The sequence below is a fragment of the Cyclopterus lumpus genome, chromosome 19 (genome assembly GCF_009769545.1).
Source record: "Cyclopterus lumpus isolate fCycLum1 chromosome 19, fCycLum1.pri, whole genome shotgun sequence".
NCBI classification, from domain to species: domain Eukaryota; kingdom Metazoa; phylum Chordata; class Actinopteri; order Perciformes; family Cyclopteridae; genus Cyclopterus; species Cyclopterus lumpus.
In genome coordinates this window covers 2,352,958-2,375,602 of record NC_046984.1, presented here as the reverse complement: position 1 = coordinate 2,375,602, position 22,645 = coordinate 2,352,958, and the positions used below count along the sequence as shown (strand labels likewise).

Sequence of the window (22,645 nt, the reverse complement as noted above, 5' to 3'; positions counted from 1 at the left end):
ATGGCCTGTCTGGCCTTTCCCTCTGCAACTCCGTTCCATCCCTCGGATATCTGGGAAATGTAGTCTCATTGAAATGCAAGCTAACTTAGTTTTGTCCATTTTTGTGTCCGTCAGTAGAGGTCCCAATACTACACAAAGACACGCGCCTTTCTATCAAATGCGATCTGATCATGAGATGCTTCACTGTTCATGTTTACGTGAATATGTTTACGTCTACTTGTTGTGATCAAACTACATATCCCAGGCTGCTGCAGTTCCGCGCGCATGCTCCGTGAGCGCTGACGAGGAGGCGAGTCGGTGGAAAATGACTGGAGGGGGGCTCTTATCTCGGGGTGAAATTAGACATTACGACCATGAATTGCATTTTTTTTCTATTAAAGTTGCATTTTTGTCTTTTTTGAACGCTGGCTGTCCAGCTCTGGAGGACGTTTGCTAACATTGGCGGATTTGCAAGGCATTTCTACCACGGAGACGGGGGAGCCGTGCCAGAGACTCGCCGCTAACCGTTAGTCCCTTCCCTCTGCAGCCAGAATGCCGCGGGACAACACAACTCCTCTTATTCAGAAAATAGCAAAGCAAGCCGACATCACCTTTAGGGGATTAACGTCGTCGGCTGACGGGGACAATAAGCTCGCCGCGGACCAGCAGAGTGAACTAATCTCCTTGGTGACGGCGGTCAGGGCTGCTGACCTGAAAATTGCTCCCCGGAATACCAAACCGAGCTCCGGGGCAGCGGGGCTCCACAGCCCCCCGGTCACCTACATGCACATCTGCGAGACGGAGGCGTTCAGCATGGGGGTTTTCCTTCTGAGGACCGGCGCCTCCATACCGCTGCACGACCACCCGGGCATGAACGGGATGCTGAAGGTCTTTTACGCCTCATGTCTATTGTGTTATGGCCTCTTTGTAGCCCTCACGCGACCCACTGTGTTCCGGCTAACCCTAACTTACTTTGTGTAAGCTAGCTGCAGCTAGCTAGGGACAGCTAGCTTAAACCGTGTTTCAGCACACAATGCGAGGGGACATTTAATGAGGAGGTTCATAATAATATTTGGTTCACCCGAGGTTATTATGGCCTTTCATCCTGCTGTGTAACGTTACCTTTGCTAAAACCGAAGCAAGGGAGATAGAAAAGTAAATTGTCACTGTGACCACCACTTTACTAATGTGGCCATGTCTTGTAGAGACCCTGTATCAAAAATCAGTTTTCTAGAGCTTTATTATTTCAATTTTCATGCTCACATTGAGCAGATTCCTGAATAAGTTGTCTTTAAGCACATCACCTCAAAACTAATGCAGATCAAATGTGAGTACATTTTTAGAAACACAGGACTCAACGGAAACTTGAGTGACAGAGTCCATGAACAATGAGGGTCATTGTTATGTTCATTGTTCTGTAAGCATTGCCATGGTGACCGTATGTACTCCCCATTAGTTGCATGCTGAAGTGTCCTTGAGCAAGACACTGAACTGCAGCAGCCCACTGCTCCTTAATAACTAAGGATGGGTCAAATGCAGAGAAGAATTTCCCCACGGGGATCAATAAAGGATATATTATTATTATCAGTAGGACATTCTTTTGACTGTGTCCTGTCTCTTGTTCAGGTTCTCTATGGGAAGGTGAGCCTCCGCTGTTTTGACAAGCTGGAGGATAACCTGACGACCGCCCCTCACTTCGAGCCCCCGTTGGCTCCGTTCCAGACAGCCTCTCTGCGCCGCACCGTGCTCCGCTCGGTCGCCGAGTACTCTGAGGAGAGCGGGCCGTGTCTCCTCACCCCTCTGCGGGATAACCTCCACCAGATCGAGACGGTGGAGGGGCCGGCCGCTTTCCTGGACATCCTGGCCCCTCCATACAATCCAGACGACGGGCGGGACTGTCACTATTACCAAGCTCTGCAAACTGTGGCCGAGGGGGGGACGGATGGAAAGAGCGGCGAGGAGCAGCAGGGCGAGGATGCTTGGCTGCTTGAAATCCCACAACCAGAGGACTTCTGGTGTGGTGGGGAACCCTACCCAGGCCCTGCGGTCTCTTTCTGAATGCAACCTCTGATGAGAGGAACTATACTGCAGTATATAACGGTGATAACATCGTGATTCCATCCATCTACAAGAGGGGACTTAGTTTTGCTTTTCTCCACTGGAAATTCAAACATGAGGGTCATTATTACCTGGTACTCAAAGGGATTGGGTGCCTTGCTCATGGTGCTACAGCAGGGCAGAGGCTTGTAGAGACAGAGGCTTGAACTCTTGATGCCCCACACAGACTAAGGACCACAGAACGGCCTTCTACAAGTCATCAATAATATTGTCGCTACGGGGAGAAAAGAGTCAACACGAGGAATGTGTATTCCTACTATTTGTCTTTGCACCGTTATGAATGTCATTAGCCAAACGTGCTCTGAATGCTGGGGTGTCATTCGGATCTTTTATCTTCCACGTGGCTTGGAAAGCCTTTACACATTATTATTTCCACTCTGCTGCAGAGGACCTCCACGTCGTGGCGTGTCTTGATGCCAACTCGTGCAACTCAAGACGTGCCTGCCTTAGTTGTGAATATGGAATGTTTAGTTATTAACTGCCATTTTCTTATGCACATCCTTTATTTCTTCTTTGTGCACACGCTACTTTATTTCTTCTTTGTGCATGCTACAATATATATATATATATATATATATATGTATGTATGTATATGTTGATCAGTTATGTGTGGGTAAAAGCAAATAATAAATAGAATAATAAATATATATTGGAACAGCTGGAACAATCTTGCAGGCTTCACTGTAATGCCGTCTTACAAACCAGGAAAAGACAACACTTATGACATATTACCAAATTTAAAGGGACAATACCTAGTCTCGCATCAAGATATTGATATAATATCAATACACTTCTCAGCTCCGCTATGGTCTGTATGATGTATAGTATTTAATACTGAGGAAGTCCGTGAGTCACATTTCAGAAGGACATTTTCAGATTGAGAACATTTGCTTGCCCTAAAGCCGACACACTTCCCCTCTTCACTGCCTCGCAGCTCGATGGACACAATATCGTTCCAATCTTTATGTCACTTTAGCTTTCACATCTTTGCAGTCAAACGGCTCCTTTAGGCCGGCGTTGGACAGCATGTGTGCCAGTTCGACCATGATTCTGTTAATCTGATGTTGAATGTATGTGGATCAATAAAGTAGATGGGGACTCATCATGGACCGTCTATCTACTTTGTGGTGCTGGTGATGCTCAGAGCAACAACCAGCACCACCGCTTTGTGATTTAGTGTTTCATGTGTCACTTTTCCACATCACGTCACGTCAAAATGAGTTCAAAGAATACAGTTGGATACATTTCACCAACGTACTAAAGTTTCATACTTTTTCGATATTACTCCAATCCCTGTGAAGTTAAAGCATGGGTGGAGGAGCTCCGTCTTAAGACAGATTTATTGTCAAATGTGAATTATTTGTTCCATCGTAGTCTGTTTATTTTTACCACTTATGCTGAAAGTTCACGAGTTCTGCCTGGAAACCTTTAGCCAGACCGCCGTTAGCAGCAGATGCTAGTTTACCAAAGGGCCACAGGGGCCACACGCAAACTACTGGTGTTTGAGTGAAGAGTTCAGATGTAGATTCTGTTTGCCTTTTGAAGTTGATAAAGATTACAATTACAGGTATTTGTGTTGTTTATATTCTAAAATATCCTGTCATAGTCAAAATAGGTTTGTTAGAGAAATAGCAGGAAGGAAACACAAAACATGCATAAAAACATGCATACTGTATATTGGTGCCTTTGCTATGCACTGTAAAAACTGGGATTTTAATGAATTAATATCTCCTAAATAAATAATAGTAACTTTTACATAATAAAAATGACTATGTACCATTTTTAATTACATTGAGCTGAGTTTAAGAAATGTTGTTTAGATATTAATTACTTTTTACTTAATTGTGAATGAATAAAATCAGCTGTGAATCACTGAGTAAACTTTAATTGTATTTCATCAGTAAAGTCAAAGATGCAGGAAATTGATGAATTTTACTCATTTGGAGGTTGTTTTTAATCAACTTCCACTTCCGCCTAACGCATTCTGCGCCACATGCACATCTTCTGCCACGTGTTGAAGGGCTGCTGTTTTCCCAAAGGTAAGACCTGTGTAATTATAGTTAGTTAACGAACAAGTTATAACCAAGTTGTTGCAGTTGAACAGTGTTTTGCGCTACTGACAAGTTAACAAACATGTCAACTTTACTGTGCTGTAACTTTATTTAACTTAAGTCATAAGCTTATGTTAGTGATTTAAAACAAAGTTGGTCTACGTTGTCTTTACGCCGCTAAAGGACTGAACAAGTTGTCAATTCAATGCCACAATTTAATAACCTTCCTCATTATCCCGTATATATTATGCTTTTTTCAGATGCCAGCTCAGACAGAGTTTGGTGGTTTCCACCGCTGCAACAAGCTAACCTAGCTAACTAGCGAAGAGAGCGCATTAAGGTTAATGCAATTGTAGGAACAGACATTGCTCCCAAAGGTTAGTAATGAGGCACACAAATTATATTAATATCACTGCATTTTGTTTTGTCAAGTAATGTTAACATAACTGTTAAAAGCAGTCGGGTTAGACCATGCAGCTTTAATGGTAAGGTACATTTCTGGAGAATAGTTAATGAAATAAATGAACAAAGACTGCTATTTCCCTTCTTCTTTTTTTAAGCTGATGTGATATTCAGCTCCAGGCTGTTACTGTGTTTTGTGCACGCTCTGACTATCCCAAGTTCACCGTCGTTAGTAGTCACGCAGTCACGTCTCCTTCATGGTACTGAGAGGCCGCAGCAGGAGGTTCAGATCGCCATGTGTAGTTTCAATGAGTGGTCTCTGCTCGTGCTGATGGTTGATGTTACACCAAACTGCCTGTGAATGCTGTTTTGAGGTCAGTAATTTAGAGCACGCTGAGGACTGTTTGCAACTACAGTGATACGCATGTAAATCTTATGTTACAATGCTATAGTTGTTATACTTCATCTGCTTATTCTCACAATATAACTCTTAAAATGTTGTCTGGTACCTGAGTGCCAATGTTGGTAAGTCTGTACTCCTCAGATGTTAATCATACTGTATGTGGACAGGCAAATGTAAACTTTTAATATTTGTGTAGTGCTAATGTTTCATGTGTTGTGTGTGCTTGTATGAATCTAATAGGTATTTTTTCCCCGGGTGCATCAACAATCTTTAACTGAAATTCATCAAAAGGTATGCATCATAATTCAATACACAATATGCTGTGATACCAAATCCCACACACAGTGTAGGTTCTATAAATGTATCACAAACAAATGTATCATACACATACAACTAAGTTATGACGACACATGGTTTGTCATTATTTCCCACACCCTTGAGACTATTTACGTGAATTGTATTACATTACACAGAGAGCTCACTGACTAACATGGTATGTCTTGATCATACAAAAAGAAAGTGTTGTGGTTTTGTGGGAATTTTTGTGATTGACTTCCTGGGTTCTGTGGAATAATGACAGTAAGTGTTTCATTGGGCTGGACCCTGAGACAGCACATCAGGTTAGTTTTTTTAACAGTAATACAAGTTAACTAGTTAAGATCAGTGGATGATCGTTACTCATGTTTATTTTTGTCATTTTAGGATCCAAGCAACCCGAGCATCCACGCAACCAGAGATACCATCATTCGGTGTTTGATGGCGTACCCTGGGGAATCCACAGATCAACTCTTAAAAGAATATGATGTAAGTTGAAGTACATGTTGAAATATAAAGAAAGTGATTATTTCTAATTTCTTCTACCTTTTATGTATTGGGTTGGTCAAATCACAAATTACAATCATACCTTTTTTTTTATCCCCATAATTTGTGGCAGAAGCTACTGGGTTTTTATAGTTTCATTTAAAATAATTCCAATTCATTCATATGACCAGCCTGTTAGTTCAAAATACGATATTTATCAATACACATGCTCGATTAAAAAATGTTATAAAAAAGTACAGATATTTACAAATGTCACTCATCACAGATCATTATCTTTGGTCATTGAAATGTGTTCATTTGTTGGTGAAATGATTATACACTTTTTAACGAAACACTTTTGCAAAACATCTCAACCACTTGTAAATGGTGTGCATTATGTGCAACAGTTATGACAGCTACAGGTGTTCTTGTTTCTAAGGGGTAGGAAGCAATTTGGTAGATGTTCAATTAGGACCTTATCTTTTGGCTCTACAGTCCGTAATACACAATCTTCTTGCTATTTCAGGATGCTGATGAAGACAGTGTGGCACAGGACCTTACCACGCAAAAGATAGAAATCTATACGGTGGAGGGCTCAGACGATGTCGGTATCGTTTTAGAGGGACTCAAAGTTGTGACTGCTCTGGATAACATTCCGAGGGCTTGCTGCATGCTGGTTGGGTTGGTATGCAGTCAACCTTGCCTATCCCAAGGAGCTCCGATATACTTTGGAGGTCTTTCAGAAACTCCTACTGGAGCTGGACTGCTCAAAGCTGTCCCTGAAAGTAAACAGCCTCAAGAACAAACTGTTAACCTAATAGAAAGGACCCTTGTGGAACAATTTATATGTCACTGTTCAAAACTCACCTGTGGTTAAGTTCAACTCGTTCAATGCTTGAGTTTATTATTTTTTTAAGGATCCCAGTGAGAAGCAGCTGTTTGTGTAGTGTTTTAACTGTAAGCCGGAATTGCATATTGTGTGTTTTTATAGAGAAGTTTGCACATGAAGAATTTTATATAAATGTAACAAATTTGCACAAATAAATGTTTACCCGCTGTACTTTGTATGTATCTGTTGGCTTAAGTTAAGTTTACTGTGGCACGAAGATGGCATAGTATTGAGTAATTTAGACATAGAAAGATTATGGCAACAAAGTGACAAGTAATATTATTGAATAGATTTAATATCATTTATGTAATGTCATTCAGTAAATGTAGATCAATTTCACCCAAATATTCAGTAAATGTAAATACATTTCACCCAAATATTCAGTAAATGTAAAACAATTTCACCCATATATTAAATAAATGTAAATTACTTTTACCCAAATATTCAGTAAATGTAAATACATTTTACCCAAATATTCAGTAAATGTAAATACATTTCACCCAAATATTCAGTAAATGTAAAACAATTTCACCCATATATTCAATAAATGTAAATTACTTTTACCCAAATATTCAGTAAATGTAAATACATTTTACCCAAATATTCAGTAAATGTAAATCAATTTCACTGAAATATTCAATACATGTAAATTACTTTTGATGATATTTTAAGTAAACATAAATCATTTTCCTTGTGAAATTGATTTGTATTTACTAAATATTTTTGGTCTATACAACTCATAATTTGGCGATCTATTACTCAATCTAACACATTTTAACTGTTGCCTTTATTATAATTTACATAATTTTTTGGTTTATATTTAATTAATCCATTTAATACTTTTTATTAATTATATTAATTGTCACTTTGTTGCCATAATTTTATTAAGTTACCATTGGTCACATTTTTTAGGGTGTGGGGATGTAAATCATGGCCTAAATGCACCAAATTGAACACGACCCCCTTATCACTTTGTGTCTCTGGTGCCCTTCACGGGTTTGTCCACAGGGACCGCCAGACTCAACACAAAATCAAAATGTTCCTCGTAATAACTTTGAAGTATCCTCATGGAAGACATTTTGACTTGCCATAGAAAGTTAATGACATTAATCATGGTGCTGCTCCAGTAAGTCTGAAGAGGCACAAGTCCACAGAGTAAGGACCAACACGTTTCAGCTCGTCTTCATCAGGGTCATCCATAAACTATACGAGCAAAAGGCTTTCCTCTCCCGCTGACTTTGGCCAGAAGGAAGAGGGTAACAATGCAGTAACGCGAGTGTCAAACATTCAAATGAGACTAGGGCCAAACGTAATGCTGATGTTTCACTTGTTGGACAAGGCGATACTGTTCCATTACTTCAATGGACAAAATGTGAGTGGTTTATGCATTTGCATTTATTTACACAATAAACACTGACACACAAACACTGAAAATTGATTATAATACATTCTTTTATTTGATCTCTGTTTTATATGATATAATCTGTGAAACAGGTTTTCATAGATTACGAGATCCCTAACAGCCCAACATCAGCCAGTCCGATGAGGCCCAGTGTGCGTCCCCCTCTGGTATTTTCTTTTACACCAAACACACAATAAGCAAGAACATTGTGTCATATTGTTGAGGAACCGGTGTAAACAAGTAGATATCATGGGCCTGTACTTCCTTCTCTGTGCATTGCTCGTTGTTATAAAGCCTGCTCTTGGGGGGGATAACCAATTGTTTTGAGGAGATATAAGTTGTATGATTATAACTGATCCCATCGGGTGTCCGTGCATGTAGGATGAGTTGGTAGGATGAGGGTCAATGTTACACTGTTACACTGTTACACTAATGTCAAAAAAAATAATATATTTAAATAATATGATATTTAATATAAAAGGAAGTGTTTTGGGTGGAAGAAAGAAGTCAGAAAATCTTTGAATCTGTGCAAGAGAAGAGACTGAAGGAGGATTTAACGGCCAGCGGGACAATGACCCTCAAACAAAGTCCGGTCCAGACAGAGAAAGCTTCAAGAAAAGCAGAGCAGAAAGGTCAACGTCCGGCCAGGCCAAGCCTTCTCCCACACTCCGACACAATAGAGGGACTTGTGGCAGTATACTTGAACACTATTGTTACATTTGTATGTTTCATTTAATCTCGCTTCATATTTGAAGACATCTGTCTAATGTTGAATATTCAAACAAATATCTGCATCTGCTGCAAAAAGTTCCACTGAAATCGTTTTCTTCTTTTTAGATTCTTTGTGTCCCATTGGTCCACTCAATTTACACTGTTTTCAAGTAAAATATCATTTTACTTGAACAACAATATCATTTTACATACGCATGCTTCAGAGGCAGTCAGGGCCCTGCATGCAGAGGACAGTGACACAGACAGTCTGGCCATGGCTGCGGCTCATATTAAATGCAGTGCAGATTGATAAGTGTCTTTTCCCCCTGCTGGTCTCCTCCACTCTGAATGTAACGGTCATAACGATGGTACGTTTATTGGAAAATGTTCTGTGATTTGGTAAACATCAAGTAAACCCAACATAAGCATCCAACATGATAATGAGAGCCGTGCAGGTGCCGTTAGTGCACTGAGCATCATGCACAAAAAACATAACTCGGCCTACAGGACTCAAAGGCCTCCCATTTTGCACTCATAACCAGCACATCATTCAATAAACACACTATGTATCATGTAATCAGAACTACGTGTTTATTTATGTATTTATGTTTCCAGATATGTTATTCAGATATATTAATACATATTTATTTCATATGTGTAGTTGTTTCCTTCTTCTGTTCTATATTTACATTGTTGATGCATATTTTCTTTTTAATATATTTGTTATGGTATTTTTGTTCATTTTTCTTTCTTCTATTCAATATTAATGTTACTCATATCCCATATCATTGTTATAGTATGTATTTCTTTGTTTTGATATGTTGTTTATATATTCTGCATTTATGTTTCTTGTACATGATTTAATTGTATTTTAATTGTACATGTTTCATTTTTCTTCTATTCCATATTTATTTTTCTTGTAGATACTACGCATTTTATATGTTGTTGTATTTCCCCTTTTTAAATGTATTTTTGCTTCTATATTTATGTTCCCTGATTTTTGCAGTACTTGCTTATATTTAAAAAAACGTATTTCTCTTGTGTTGATATTACGCACCAATACACTCATTCCTTGAACGTGAACTCCTCCCCGGCATTAGATGTGATTGTGATTCTGTGAGTTCTAACCAGATGTGTGTTTCCTGCGCATGCTCAGAGGAGGGTCAAGCAGCGCGTTACCGGACTATCCGCGAGGAGAGGAGGGGGCGGGGCACAGTGGGTCCTTTGTGCGGCCCGTGGGGCTCCACAGCCCCGCTCTCTTTTCGGGTGCTCAAAGCCGGCGTCAGAAGAATAAAGATGTCACAGATCACCATCGACCTTCATGAGCTTCCGAAAAGCAAAAGTCTGGCACTTGTGCTCGTTGGCCATCTTCCCCGGAATCAATCCAGAAGATTGATATCCCTTTAATGTGCTGTCCGGTGCAGGACAGGCCTGAGACACGTCTGTCACTATCCTTCATCACCTCCAGCTACTTTATTTATACAGAGACACTTCTTGTAATTGATGTCTAAAGGAACTAAGAAAGTAATCTATCCCATATAAGGTTATTTTTGGGGAGTTTTTCCTGATTCGATGTGAGGTCCTGGGACAGGGATGTCGTATGTGTACAGATTGTAAAGCCCCCTGAGGATAATTTGTAATTTGTGATATTGGGCTATACAAAATAAACTGAATTGAATTGAAAAATTGAATAGTGGCAATATGTTTGGTGAGACATACGGGTGGATATAGGGTAAACATTTTAAATAATATACATCATACCACTAAAGACATGATCAGAGCATGAAAAGACGCAGTTTTTGCCCGAGGTGTGGCCCCTTAAAATGCGACATCTTGGTCATCCAACTCCAAATACGAGAGCACGTTCAAAAACTGGAACCAAGAGATGGAGCATAATCACAATCAGCAAGACAACAATCTGAACAACATGTTCAACAGAAATAAATGAAAGACGGGCAATGCAAACACATGTTTTTCTTTAATCAGCCACCGTCACTGGGTTCGACTGTAAACCTTCTATTTCCATTTTTCTATTGTATGTTGGAATTTCATATATGTGTATTCGTCTTTTCCCATAATTGTCCTATAGAACATCTTTAAAGATGTCGGTTCCTGTCATGAGTTCAAGGCCTGACACTCGTTCGGGTTGTGGGGCAAGAGTCTTTTGATACGATACATATCGTAATATGGAGTTATTATTCAACATACTGTAAGATATATTGAGACTTTTAAAATACAACTTAAAGAACACATGGACATTTGCATGAAATCTGAGTTTAAAAAAAGTTGACAGTCCCTGTAAGATCACTGCACTATACTTTGAGAGGTCACGTGACGCTTTGCAAATCAAATAGAGTATTGACTGAGTTCATCTTTGCATGTAATCATTGATTACATTTTGTACAATGTTTTTGAAAATCGATACAGTATCACATATTCTTACACGCCGAACAATGATCAGATCACGGTTGTTGTTTTGTTCATATAGAGAATCGTTCTGATAATATGCCCTTGGTTCCATTGTGTAGTTAAACTTAAGGTACACCACAACTACAGGACCACATCCGGGTGTTTATGGTTATAAAGACATTTAGCAAATGGAATGGAAACAGGTGACCACAGCTGCCCACTCCACAGAGGTGTTGAGTCACAACACAGGAGACAGACAGACGCAACACCACAACTTCAAACACACTCACAGAGGACAACAGACTGTGTTTGTATTCTATATCAGCTGGTAAAAGTGTGAACGCTGAACAGCTTGTTCCTTTTTCAATTTCAAGGAGCAAATTTAAATATTTATAATTCACAGTGTTCCTAAACACTGCAGTCATCCCTTCCGTATTTTATTCTGGGGATGTTTTGGTGTTAGCAACCTGAGAGTTTTTTTTAAATGAAATACTTGAAGGCTGATTACAGTATTTTACACCCAATATATTTCATGTCAAGGCGTACTAAATAAATAGATTAACAAATAAATGTAAATGTATCGATGTCAGATATATTGCTCCACCAGAAGTGTATTCCTTGCATTGTGGGGAAGGAAGGCTTAGAAGCAGCATTTAGACCTCCATATAGGGGAATAACCATAATGAACTGTTTACTAAATATTACGTGAAAAAAAAGGAGTATGCATCGGTTCTGCCTGAAAGCTGGATATGCCGTCCATCTGTACATAACAAATGTGTTTCGCTCTTCTTGTCAAACTTGTAATAACCGAGCCATCGTGTGTAATTGTATTTGAATAGCTGGGCTTGCAGTTGTTGTCTTCACGTTGACAACGTGTTTACAACCCGAGGTGCTCCTAAATAAGAGCGCGAGTGGGTGAAAACTCTGAGTCAGAAATGCCGCGTGACGCAAGTCGGGGTTTACCCCATGTGATTTCCATCATCAAGTGTTTTCTTTTTAAATATAGATATACAGATACAAACAATTGTATTTGCCACTTTCACAGAGACGTTTGGGTTCCTTGAATGCATCTCGGGCTGACCCCTTGTTGAGCGTCAGTTAGTCACGAGTAATAAACCAAACAGATTCCAGATGCGTTTATCATCCACATATATTTAATACGTCTCAAAAGACACACCACAACAAAAGAAGTGTATGAGTTCAACATATTTACACCCCAACATGGTTTTACACGTGAACCACATTGCTTGACAACTTGAAGTTACACGAGACGAAATGCGTACAAAAATAGAATGTTTTCCAACTTTACATATACATTGCATTAGAAGCGTTGCATTAGAAGCGTCCTTGAAGTCAGTGTACCAAAAAAGACACACAGCAAGGCACTAAAGGGGACATATAGTCATCAACAAGCATGTTAGAAGGAACACTTTGTCAATCCAATAATTTAGAACAGTTCTCTTGCTTCAAAGCGTTATTGCGTTATTTCACATTTAAACACGCAGCCTGTTGCGCGCTTATGTGGCGATATTTAAACAACCCACTTTATATTACAACCGCCTTGTATATTCTTATGAATGAATGGCTATGTTTAATTTTGTTTTCAGTAGACTGTACAGGCAAAGTGCATTCGTGTCGGTCTCTCCGTCGGTTCTGGATCGGGGACGGGTGGATGTGCGTAATTGCGCACGACCGCACAGAAGTTCTTGCTCAATCCCATCCTGGTGTTTAGGCTGCTATCTCACAACCGTTTCAGAATAATTATTTAATAGTTATTTTTCTTTTAAGAGGTTAGTGTGCGTCACGCTGCCATGGTGACATCAACGTTTTCCAGGGAAACTATGAACACATCCCGCTTGTTGCGCTGATGGTGCCCAACGGCCGCTCCACCCCGGAGCTGCTGGACGAGGAGGAGGACGAGGAGGAGACGGTGGAGGACTTCCTCTCCTTCTGCCTCAGGTGGATTTTAGTGTGTCTCTTCCTCTCGTCGCTGCGGGCGAATTTGCGGCCGCAGAAGTCGCACGCGAACGGCTTTTCTCCTGTGTGGGTGCGGATGTGCGTGGTGAGGTGGTCGCTGCGGCTGAAGTTGCGCATGCAGATGCGGCACTGGAACGGCTTGTGTCCAGTGTGGATGCGGATGTGTCTGGTCAGTTCGTCGGAACGGGAGAACCGCCGGTCGCAGCCGTCCGCCGGACAGGGGTACGGCCGCTCGTGGATGGGGGTCTTGCTGGGTCTGTTCGGGTACTTTCTGGGCCGCAATATCGGCCTCAGGGGCAGGTTCTGAGGGCTATAGGCAGAGGGGAGCCTCGGCGCCCCCCCCTCGGAGCCGCCACTACCCGGACCCAGCGTAAAGTTCCTGATAGTGTTCAGCGGGGTCAGGGGTGGAGGGACGCGAAACGGATCGAGCGGACATGGACCGAACGGTTTCCGATCTTGGATACCCGCCGTGTGCATGTCCCTCTGGCATGCAGGCTGGAAGAAGCCCGAGTAGTCAGGGATGATCGGGAAGAGCCCCGGCGCCTCTGAGCCGCCGAGCTGCTTGGGCGAGGAGTAGGAGGGCGGTGGGTAGGAGGCGATGGAGCAGGTAGAGGTGGACAAAAACGCAGAGGGGTCCTGGTACATCTCCCCGCAGCCGGAAGAGGAGTATGGAGGTGGAGGGGAGTACAGGTGATGGTGGTGGTCCATCTCTGCCTGGTTCTGAGCCGCCATGGTGCAACTCAAATTTCCGCTGGAGTGAAAGTGATTGGGAGATCCCGAGGAAGCCGGGGAGGAGGACGCCGAAGAGGAGGGAGGAGGAGGAGGCGGCGGTTGGGCCACGTTGAAGATGCCCGAGACGATGTTGATCACTCCCTCGGGGTTCCAGTTACCTGGATACTGGGAGTCGATGGAGAACTTCCCCATGTAGGTGAAGGTCTGGTTGCGGTGCGCTGCGGCCTGAGAGAAGCCGCTGGAGTAGGGGGAGAGGTCCAGAGAGCGCTTCTCGACGCCCATGTCTGCGCCCATCAAGCCATCTGTGGACAAAAAGCAAAGAAACGGCTCGTTAGGGAGGCAACACTAACCTGGTTCACTAAGAAGTTCACACTAGACAGGAAAGTGCACTTTAAATGAGGATAAAAACCGGTGCGTCTCGTTTCCATTACGCACGGACTCTGGTCCCATCATGCATATGAAACATGTTAGCGAACTTGTTTTTTAAATTATTATTATTTTCTGACCAGTTTTGCAAAAGGATTTGCACTCAGCAACATTCAGCAGATATGCAACTTTTCATTGAATATACCAAAATTGGCATTTTGTCTCCAAAATACTCCACACAGTTGTCATCTTACCTGCCACATTGATCTGGTCGTAATGAGCTCCCAGGTCGCTGTTTGGAAAGATAGCCACGGAGGTCGCCAAGCTGGAGCCGATGTCATCCACCGAGTACACGCTCTCGGGATGCATGAACCCTCCGAGATTCACCGGCACTTTCTCCAGAGTCTTAGCCGTCATTGTGGAGAAAGAGGGGGAAAAGTACCGCGTCTGCTCTCTCTCTCTCTCTCTCTCTCTCTCTCTCTCTCTTTCTGTTCTTTTCCTGAAAGCTAATTTACTAACACAACAGTGAAGCAGCGGGTCACCACTGCATGTCCTTGTCTGTCACCGGGTATGAGAGGATGAGCTCCGCGTGTCTCTGGCGCGCTTCATGCGCTCTGGGTGATAAAAGTCAACACCGTGTAAAGTGACTCGTTTTTTGGGAACGGGGGCCCTGCTTCTAGTATGTTTATATGGGGAACCTTTTGAATGCTGGCTGCAACGTCATTACCCAAATATGGAGTGGGAGTGTTGGAGGCAGAGGCGCTGCCGACGCTGATTGGCCGGCAGCCTCCGTGACGATTTCAAAGGGAATCACTTGTCAATGGAGAGCCCGCTCCAGGAGATAAAACCCGACTCTTTCCACCCGCCGCTAAACAGAGATAAACGGCCATAAAACAACACCGCGACAGAATAGAGCACAGTGAGCCAACACGGCTCCAAGTCATCTGAAACAGTCTTCTTTATCTTGACACGTATTCTGCTGTGTATTTCATCTAAATCGCGGTCTGATATCAAAAGAAGAATTCCGGTTGAGCTCCTTAACCCATACATGGTTGAATCCGGTAAGCAGCGGGACGTCCCCCAAACTCCTTATTTGGTTACGATTCCGGAATATGCTCATCGGAAAGTGACGAGTTTTACCGAGCTGAGCGACAGAGAAAGCCGCGCTGGCACAACCGCAAGCAAATGAGGCGCACAGAGGAGCGGAATGTACTCCTCTTGAGCGCGACCAGATAGCGTGCACGGGCTCGGAAACTTGTGTCAGCCCCATGTCACTATTGGAAACAATAGTTTAATATAGTCACTTGGAGATCGGAAAGCAGTATTTATATATAGAGGCGGCGGCGGTGGTGGGTAATGTGAAATAAACACACAGAAAATATATATATATATATATATATATATATATATATATATATATATATATATATATATATTGGGTGACAAGTTATTGATTCATTAGTTAATAATTACATTTCTGGTATGAAAAAAAACGTACGATCCATCAGCATGGCGTTGTTTGATAATCATATGTCATAAAGTGTACATGCTGCCGTTGCTCATATTAACTAATGTTTCCCTCATCAATATTGTTACCCCACACAATGTGTTAAGATGTGGTTACTGGTCCCGAGAGAATTGTGTGCCCTCCTGTGGCCTCATTGGGAAGCGTGTCCCCCCCCCCCCCCCCCCCCCCCCCTGCTCTGTTTGATCTCGTAAAAGTCCCCCGTGGGTGGAGAAAGTTGACAGACAGAAAACAGATAATACTGGGTGGAATACAGTTTCCATGTTATGTGTGTGTGTGATGTTGCACAGCCACATCACACAGTGCCCCGCTCATGTCGTGATCTAAATTTAGGATTAGGTATCAGACTTTTGAAAAGTCCAACAGTCATTGATCTCAGGGGAACCGTTCACTGACCCTTCTGCTACTGACACTGGAGACCAATTCAAATGCAGGGGATGAATAGCCAAACACACGCAAATCATATAAAACACACGTGAAAATAAATCAAGTACAAAAGCCTTGGATTGAAAAAATCTCTAAAACAAAGTGGGGGCCGTGTCACATTGGAGCTATACTACTGCAATGTTCAATGCATATATTTTTTGCAGATTATTACACAATAGCCTTCTTGACATCTGCGGGTGGATGGCTCAATACAACCTCACGAGACCCCTGGTCCAGACCAACACTGAATTAGCCAAAGAAAAGGTGGAGCAGACAGATGATGGTTGGGTCAAACATGGGCTTTCACCCAGGAGGCCGCTGCTCGTGTCCTGTGTGAAACCAAAAGTTTGCGCTCACCCCACATTTATTACATAATTTATAACGCTACGGGCTCACCCTATTTACACCCTCACAGAGGCATAAGCAGGGACTCAAAGTCTTGTATCATTTTCAAACATGTCTTTGAGTTATTCGCTGAGTTATGGCTCTTATGAATATCTGTATCTTGATGTTTTTTAAAATCTCAGTAAAGAATTAAAGCACATTTTTCTCTTTCAGATTTCCTACACCTAATGCTGTGTCTCGAACTGTTTAACCACCACCTTCATTGTATGCATGTGTTCATACCTTTCTACTGATACTACGACACATAATGATACAAATGATACAATTGAGAGAGCTGATATCATCAATTCTGCTTTTCGGGCTTGTAGTTACGTGTCTTCACAGCTAACATAAGCTGTGAGTAATGAGACAACGGTTTAAATAGCTTCAGAGTGTCACATTCACACACACACATCCTTCACATGAATCAGCGCCCCAGTCAATAGACCCTGTCGATAACAGCTCTATTCATTTAACACATGCCCCGATACTGAGAATGTGTGTGTGTGTGTGTGTGTGTGAGTGTGTGTGTGTGTGTGAGCGTGTGTGTGCGAGTGTGTGCATGTGTGTGTGCGTGTTTGTGCACGTGTTTGTGTGTGTGTGTGAGTGTGTGTGTGTGTGTGAGCGTGTGTGTCCGAGTGTGTGCGTGTGTGTGTGCGTGTTTGTGCACGTGTTTGTGTGTGTGTGTGAGTGTGTGTGTGTGTGTTTGTGTGTGAGCGTGTGTGTGCGAGTGTGTGCGTGTGTGTGTGCGTGTTTGTGCACGTGTTTGTGTGTGTGTCCATGTGTGTGCGTGTGTGTTCGCTTGTGTGCGTGTGTGTGTGTGACTGTGTTATCACAAGGTGGCTAAGAAGTGAAAAAGAAAAAGAAGACTCAATTCCCACAGGCATTTTGCTCCTACCGGTTTCATCATAGTGGAGGCCGTGTGAAATAGTTGAGGACCTATTGTGTAAAGTCGGGCATACGAGAGCACGTTAAAACATGTCAAGAAGGATACGGTGAGCACGTGTTCCTGATACTAAATGCTGGATGTCGCATTGGGAAAGACAACGTTACTAGATATTTCAAAGTTGGAAAGGTTATAAAGGTCTATTTATTATCAGACATGAGAGTGTTATGTCATCACTTACATTCGACATTAGCCCAAAACAGTTATTGTAACTATACCTGCAGCAGCAACTCCTTGTGTCGTCCCTAAAATAGACTATTGTACTGTGAATGACAGTGTGCCTCTGGTTGGTCAAGATATATAAAAAGGCACTTATACTCCTATCATATTATTATTATATATTATAGAATGATTGTGTGTTGACAGCTAGTTTACTAGTAGCTACTCTAGATTAGAATATGTATTTCTTTAGTCCAATTGATTTAAGACAACACACCAGAATCGCTTCCATTTTATCTGATGATCATCATCAGACAGTTTGGTCATATTTAAATGACAAAATTGTAATATCAAGAAAATACAGCCTTTATTGACACCATAGCATAATTATGGCATTATTAGGTAAGGGCATTACATTATGGCCGAAATGACCGTCAGTTTATAACAGAATACTACATTCCAGTGATTTTAGAAAGTTGGACATTGAAATATAAACAAGGACCAGCTCTCAATTTGCGGTTGTGGACTCATTGAAGATATATCTTTTTGATAATACAGCTTCGTCCTTATCTTACTCAAAATACGAGTTGGTTCACTTTCAAGCATTCCCACTCAGGTTATGCCACAGCCACAAGTTTCATGTAAGAGAATATACAATCATGTCCCTGTCTGTTTAATCGTCACAGACATCAAGAAAAAATAAGAAAACCCCACACTGGATACAGTTTGCTTAGCCCACATACTTGGTCTGTGTGGGAGTACATCACTAAATGCGGGGCTACTTGTGGTTCCTAGAGTCCTAAAGAGTAGGATGGGAGCCAGAGCCTTCAGTTATCAAGCTCCTCTTTTATGGAACCAGCTTCCACTTTCAGTCCTGGAGGCAGACACAGTCACCTCATTTAAGAATAGACTTAAGACTTTCCTCTTTAATAGTGCTTATAGTTAGGGCTGAATCAGGTTTGCCCTGGTCCAGCCCCTTGATATGCTGCTATAGGCTTATGGGCTGCTGGGGGATGTTTTAAGATACACTGAGCACCTCTCTCCTCTTCTCTCTCTACTTATGGATGAATTTACATCTCTCCATTGCACATTACTAACTCTGCTCGCTCGGCTTCTGCCAATCGGCTTGTAGCTCCGTCACTTCGAGCTAACCACTCAACAAAATCACGACTGTTTTGCTGTGCTGGCTCCTCATTGGTGGAATGAGCTCCCCATTGACATCATGACAGCAGAAAGTCTCTACACCTTCCGTCGCAAACTAAAAACACATCTTTTTCGACTATACCTTGAATAGGGAAGGTAGCGCCGTAGTAGCACTCTAGTAGCACTTAAATGTCTCTTACTGATAGCACTTTGTAGTTTAACTTTATTGAAGAAATTGTACTTGCTTGATTCTTGTTGTTCTGAGTTTTGACTCATGGTTTAATGCACTAAGTCGCTTTGGATAAAGGCGTCAGCTAAATGACATGTAATGTAATGTAATGTAATGCTTCCTCCCCTGAGTCTTTGTGACTTCACGTCTCATAGGGTCCATTGGACCTGGCTGTGTCTGATGCCTGGTGAGCCGGCCTCCTGCCTTGGCTCTGCTGATGCGCCTCGCCCCGTCCCTCTCTACCTCCTTCTGTTTCATGGATTGTGGAGGTCTGGATCGTGGTCAATGCCTTCTACTCATTATTTATAATTTCTGTCATATTCATGTAATGTGTTTATGTAACTCTAACTCTGTTCATTCTGTACTCATGACATCTATTGCTTCTGTCCATCTGGGGAGAGGGATCCTCCTCTGTTGCTCTCCTGAAGGTTTCTTCCCTTTTTTACCTGTAAAAGGTTATTTTTGGGGAGTTTTTCCTGATCCGATGTGAGGTCCTGGAACAGGGATGTCGTATGTGTACAGATTGTAAAGCACTCTGAGGCAAATTTGTAATTTGTGATATTGGGCTATATAAAATAAACTGAATTGAATTGAATTGAATCTTGGGTGTGTGCATGCAAATATGTGTGTGAATGTGTGTTAGTGGGGTAGAGAGAGACGATGAGTGTGCAACTGTCAAAGCGAGAAAGCTAATTTGGTTTATATTTAAATCTGACCCAAGTGACAGATCAACAAACAAGCTGCCCCCACATATACACAGTTGCCTTTCAAAGCCCATATATGGAGCACCGAAAGGCTTATTAAGGACTTTCAGCACCTTGCATATAATGTCATATTATGTATCAGACACCAGCCAGTCAGTGTGGTGGAGTTTCTTTTTATTTAAAGAAATAAAAATAAAACATTTTTCATTCCATACACATGAAATAGGACCTTAAAATGAACAATTATAGAAACAAAACCTTAGAAATTATGTCAAAAGGTATCCAATATCAGAGAGAATATTGGAGTTTTTTTTAACCCAAACTATGATCTTTTCTTCAACCTAAACAAGTAGTTTTGTTGCCTAGACGGCGCACAAACTCTGGCCTTCCCTCTTACTAGCTACTGCACTGACCCTGAACATTGCTATTATAATACGGGATTAACAGAACAGTCCTTAGAAGCACCACATATAAGGGCTCATCCTCTGGGGACCATGACTATCAGCAGCAAATGCCTTGACAATGCAGCCAGTAGTTGTCAAGATGTCTCGCTCCAGACCCGATCCCTGGGTAGACGGACTGATTGTTCCTATACGTCCTTCCAGGGAGAACACAGAAGTTGGAGGAGATCCATAAATTCACTGCAATTTGTTTGGGTCATGGTATTGAACATTTTTCGTGTATTGAAATGTTCTTAAATATAATACAAACATATTTATATTAGAATTGATAGATGTATCTAGGCTGTCCTCAGTTAACCCCATCCACCATTGTGTGAACTAAAGCCAAAACAGTTTCTCTTTATTTTGTGGGATAATACCTCGCCCACATCACTCCTACACAACTTCCATTCTGCCTCTCATGTGATACATTTCGTCTAATAAGGAAACAATAGAAAACAATCCTAAACCAGAAAATACATCCCACAAACAACCTCTCCTCCAGCAATAGCCAACATTAATCCCAAGTGAAACAATAAAATCTTCTGTTGACATACAAGTACAATAGAAAAATCATCCTGTCAGAGGGAATTTTGAAGTGAAAACATATATTTTTAGAGCTGTTATTCTAAGGATTCCTACTCTAATTTGGGATTTAAAAAAGTTATATATATATATATATATATATATATATAATATAATATATTATATTATATAAAGTTATAGATATGATGTAGGCATTTCACATCTATTTTGAAAGGAATTTAAAATGAGATCACAAGATCAGAAGAGATTAGCAGTATGACATGGTGAGGCTAATCCCACATTATGGAATATATACGCTTCACTTTCATTCACTTTTTCTCTCAGAGTACGGACCTAGAGTTAGGACGGGGTTAGCCTAGCTTAGCCTGATGGAACCAGAATAGTCTGGTTTTGTCCAAGGTTAAAACAAATATATAAAGAACACATGCAGAAATATAAAAACCTCCCTTCTGTGTTTTTTCGAAGATTATATATTGGGGGAGTTCCATTGTGCCTGTAGACAGGACCAAAGCCTGTGTCCACGTACTGGATCTGGCAACCACGGCACTGTTCTTTGTCAACAAATGGATCCATTTTATAATCCACAAATTGTCTTTTTTAATTAAACAAATAGTTAAACAACTGAGATTTAACATGTTAATCAGTAAACTTAAGAGGTGTTGGTCTATGTTTTTTTCATTGTGTTTTTATTTGGACAGAACTGCTTCCCCCTCCTTCCTGTTGTTATGCTAAGCTAGGCTAACTACTTCCTGATTCCACTTCTGTACTTTACACACAAGCATGAGTTTGAGTCTTTTCTTCTCACTTTATTCTGAGAGAGAAGAACATTTAAAGAATGTCCTTACCATATTTCTTAACAAAGTATCCACAGTACAGTATGAAAATATATAGTATACACTTTGTTAAGTGTATCTTTCTTATCTCTTATGATGCTCCTTTTGGTCAGACTAGCCTGGACAGACCTGGAGCAACAAATCCATGGCATATGCATTGAAGTTAAATTATTGAGCTGACACTTTGATCCAGAGCTGCTTTTACGGTGAGCAGCAGGTCCTGCTCAAAGGCACGTCAACAGGACCGTCTTTCTAACCATCACACCAGTGCCCGCGGGACATTTTTCTTGGGGTGGAAGATCATTACCCCAAATTCGGAAAAGTCACCACTCTTAAATCCATAATTCTTTCTTTAAAAGCAGCTTTCCTGCCACCATGACTGTTAGCTTTGTGGCATCACAGACGGACAGCTTTCATCGCCTGCTGTGGGAAACATGAAAGCAAGTGGAAACGCTCTGATATCAGTCCAAGATAGAGGAGAAGAAAAGAAAGAGGGGAACAGAGAAATGGATAAAAGAAGAGCTGCAGACTGGGAATTACATAGAGACATGGTTTGTCTCAGACTGCCTGGGAGGTGTGTGTGTGTGGGGGGGGGGGGGTGGCGGGGGGGTAAAACTGTTATAATTCTTCCTTAGCTTCCACATGTACAACAGTTCTTATAATGCAAATTCTCCTTTTTTTAGATTTCTAAAAAGAAGCACGATTAAACATGTTTCAGAGGTTTTGGTGTAGGCTTGCTGTTTCCCCTAGTTTCATAACTTTATGCTAAGCTAGGCTAACAATGCCCTGGCGTTGTACTCAACACACAGACTCACTTTACAGAAAGCAAATACACACTATCCTTTTTTATTTACAAGTATATATTTTGAAATAGTTTTGGTTTCTGGGTGAGTCCTAAAAACAATTATAAATACCCACTTGACTTGGCTAACTCAGACTGCAGAGGTTGGCTGGCCAATAGAGGCCCATGGGGCCTGCCCCACTGACCTTCAGCCACTAAAATACAAAAACTATAATAATCATATTCATTATATTTATAAATTATACAAATTGTAATATTTGTGTTTTGG

General features: G+C 41.5%; 2 protein-coding genes and 1 long non-coding RNA gene across 3 annotated transcripts; 2 read left to right on the top strand and 1 right to left on the bottom strand.

Moving 5' to 3' along the window:
- Window positions 1-281: 281 nt before the first annotated feature.
- On the top strand, window positions 282-3,199 carry adoa (2-aminoethanethiol (cysteamine) dioxygenase a). The gene is made up of 2 exons (XM_034559388.1): window positions 282-867; window positions 1,606-3,199. Exons 1-2 carry the CDS (start codon window positions 532-534, stop codon window positions 2,035-2,037), a joined length of 768 nt encoding a protein of 255 aa, XP_034415279.1. The 5' UTR covers window positions 282-531; the 3' UTR covers window positions 2,038-3,199.
- Window positions 3,200-4,886: 1,687 nt separating this feature from the next.
- LOC117749162 lies at window positions 4,887-7,008 on the top strand. The gene is made up of 3 exons (XR_004611681.1): window positions 4,887-5,244; window positions 5,656-5,757; window positions 6,281-7,008. It is a non-coding gene; the product is annotated as an uncharacterized LOC117749162 (long non-coding RNA).
- Window positions 7,009-12,297: 5,289 nt separating this feature from the next.
- egr2b (early growth response 2b) lies at window positions 12,298-14,913 on the bottom strand. The gene is made up of 2 exons (XM_034559269.1): window positions 14,495-14,913; window positions 12,298-14,176 (listed from the first exon to the last, which is right to left on the bottom strand). The coding sequence occupies exons 1-2, from the start codon at window positions 14,655-14,657 to the stop codon at window positions 13,005-13,007; spliced, it is 1,335 nt and encodes a 444-aa protein (XP_034415160.1). The 5' UTR covers window positions 14,658-14,913; the 3' UTR covers window positions 12,298-13,004.
- Between the last annotated feature and the right edge of the window lie 7,732 nt (window positions 14,914-22,645).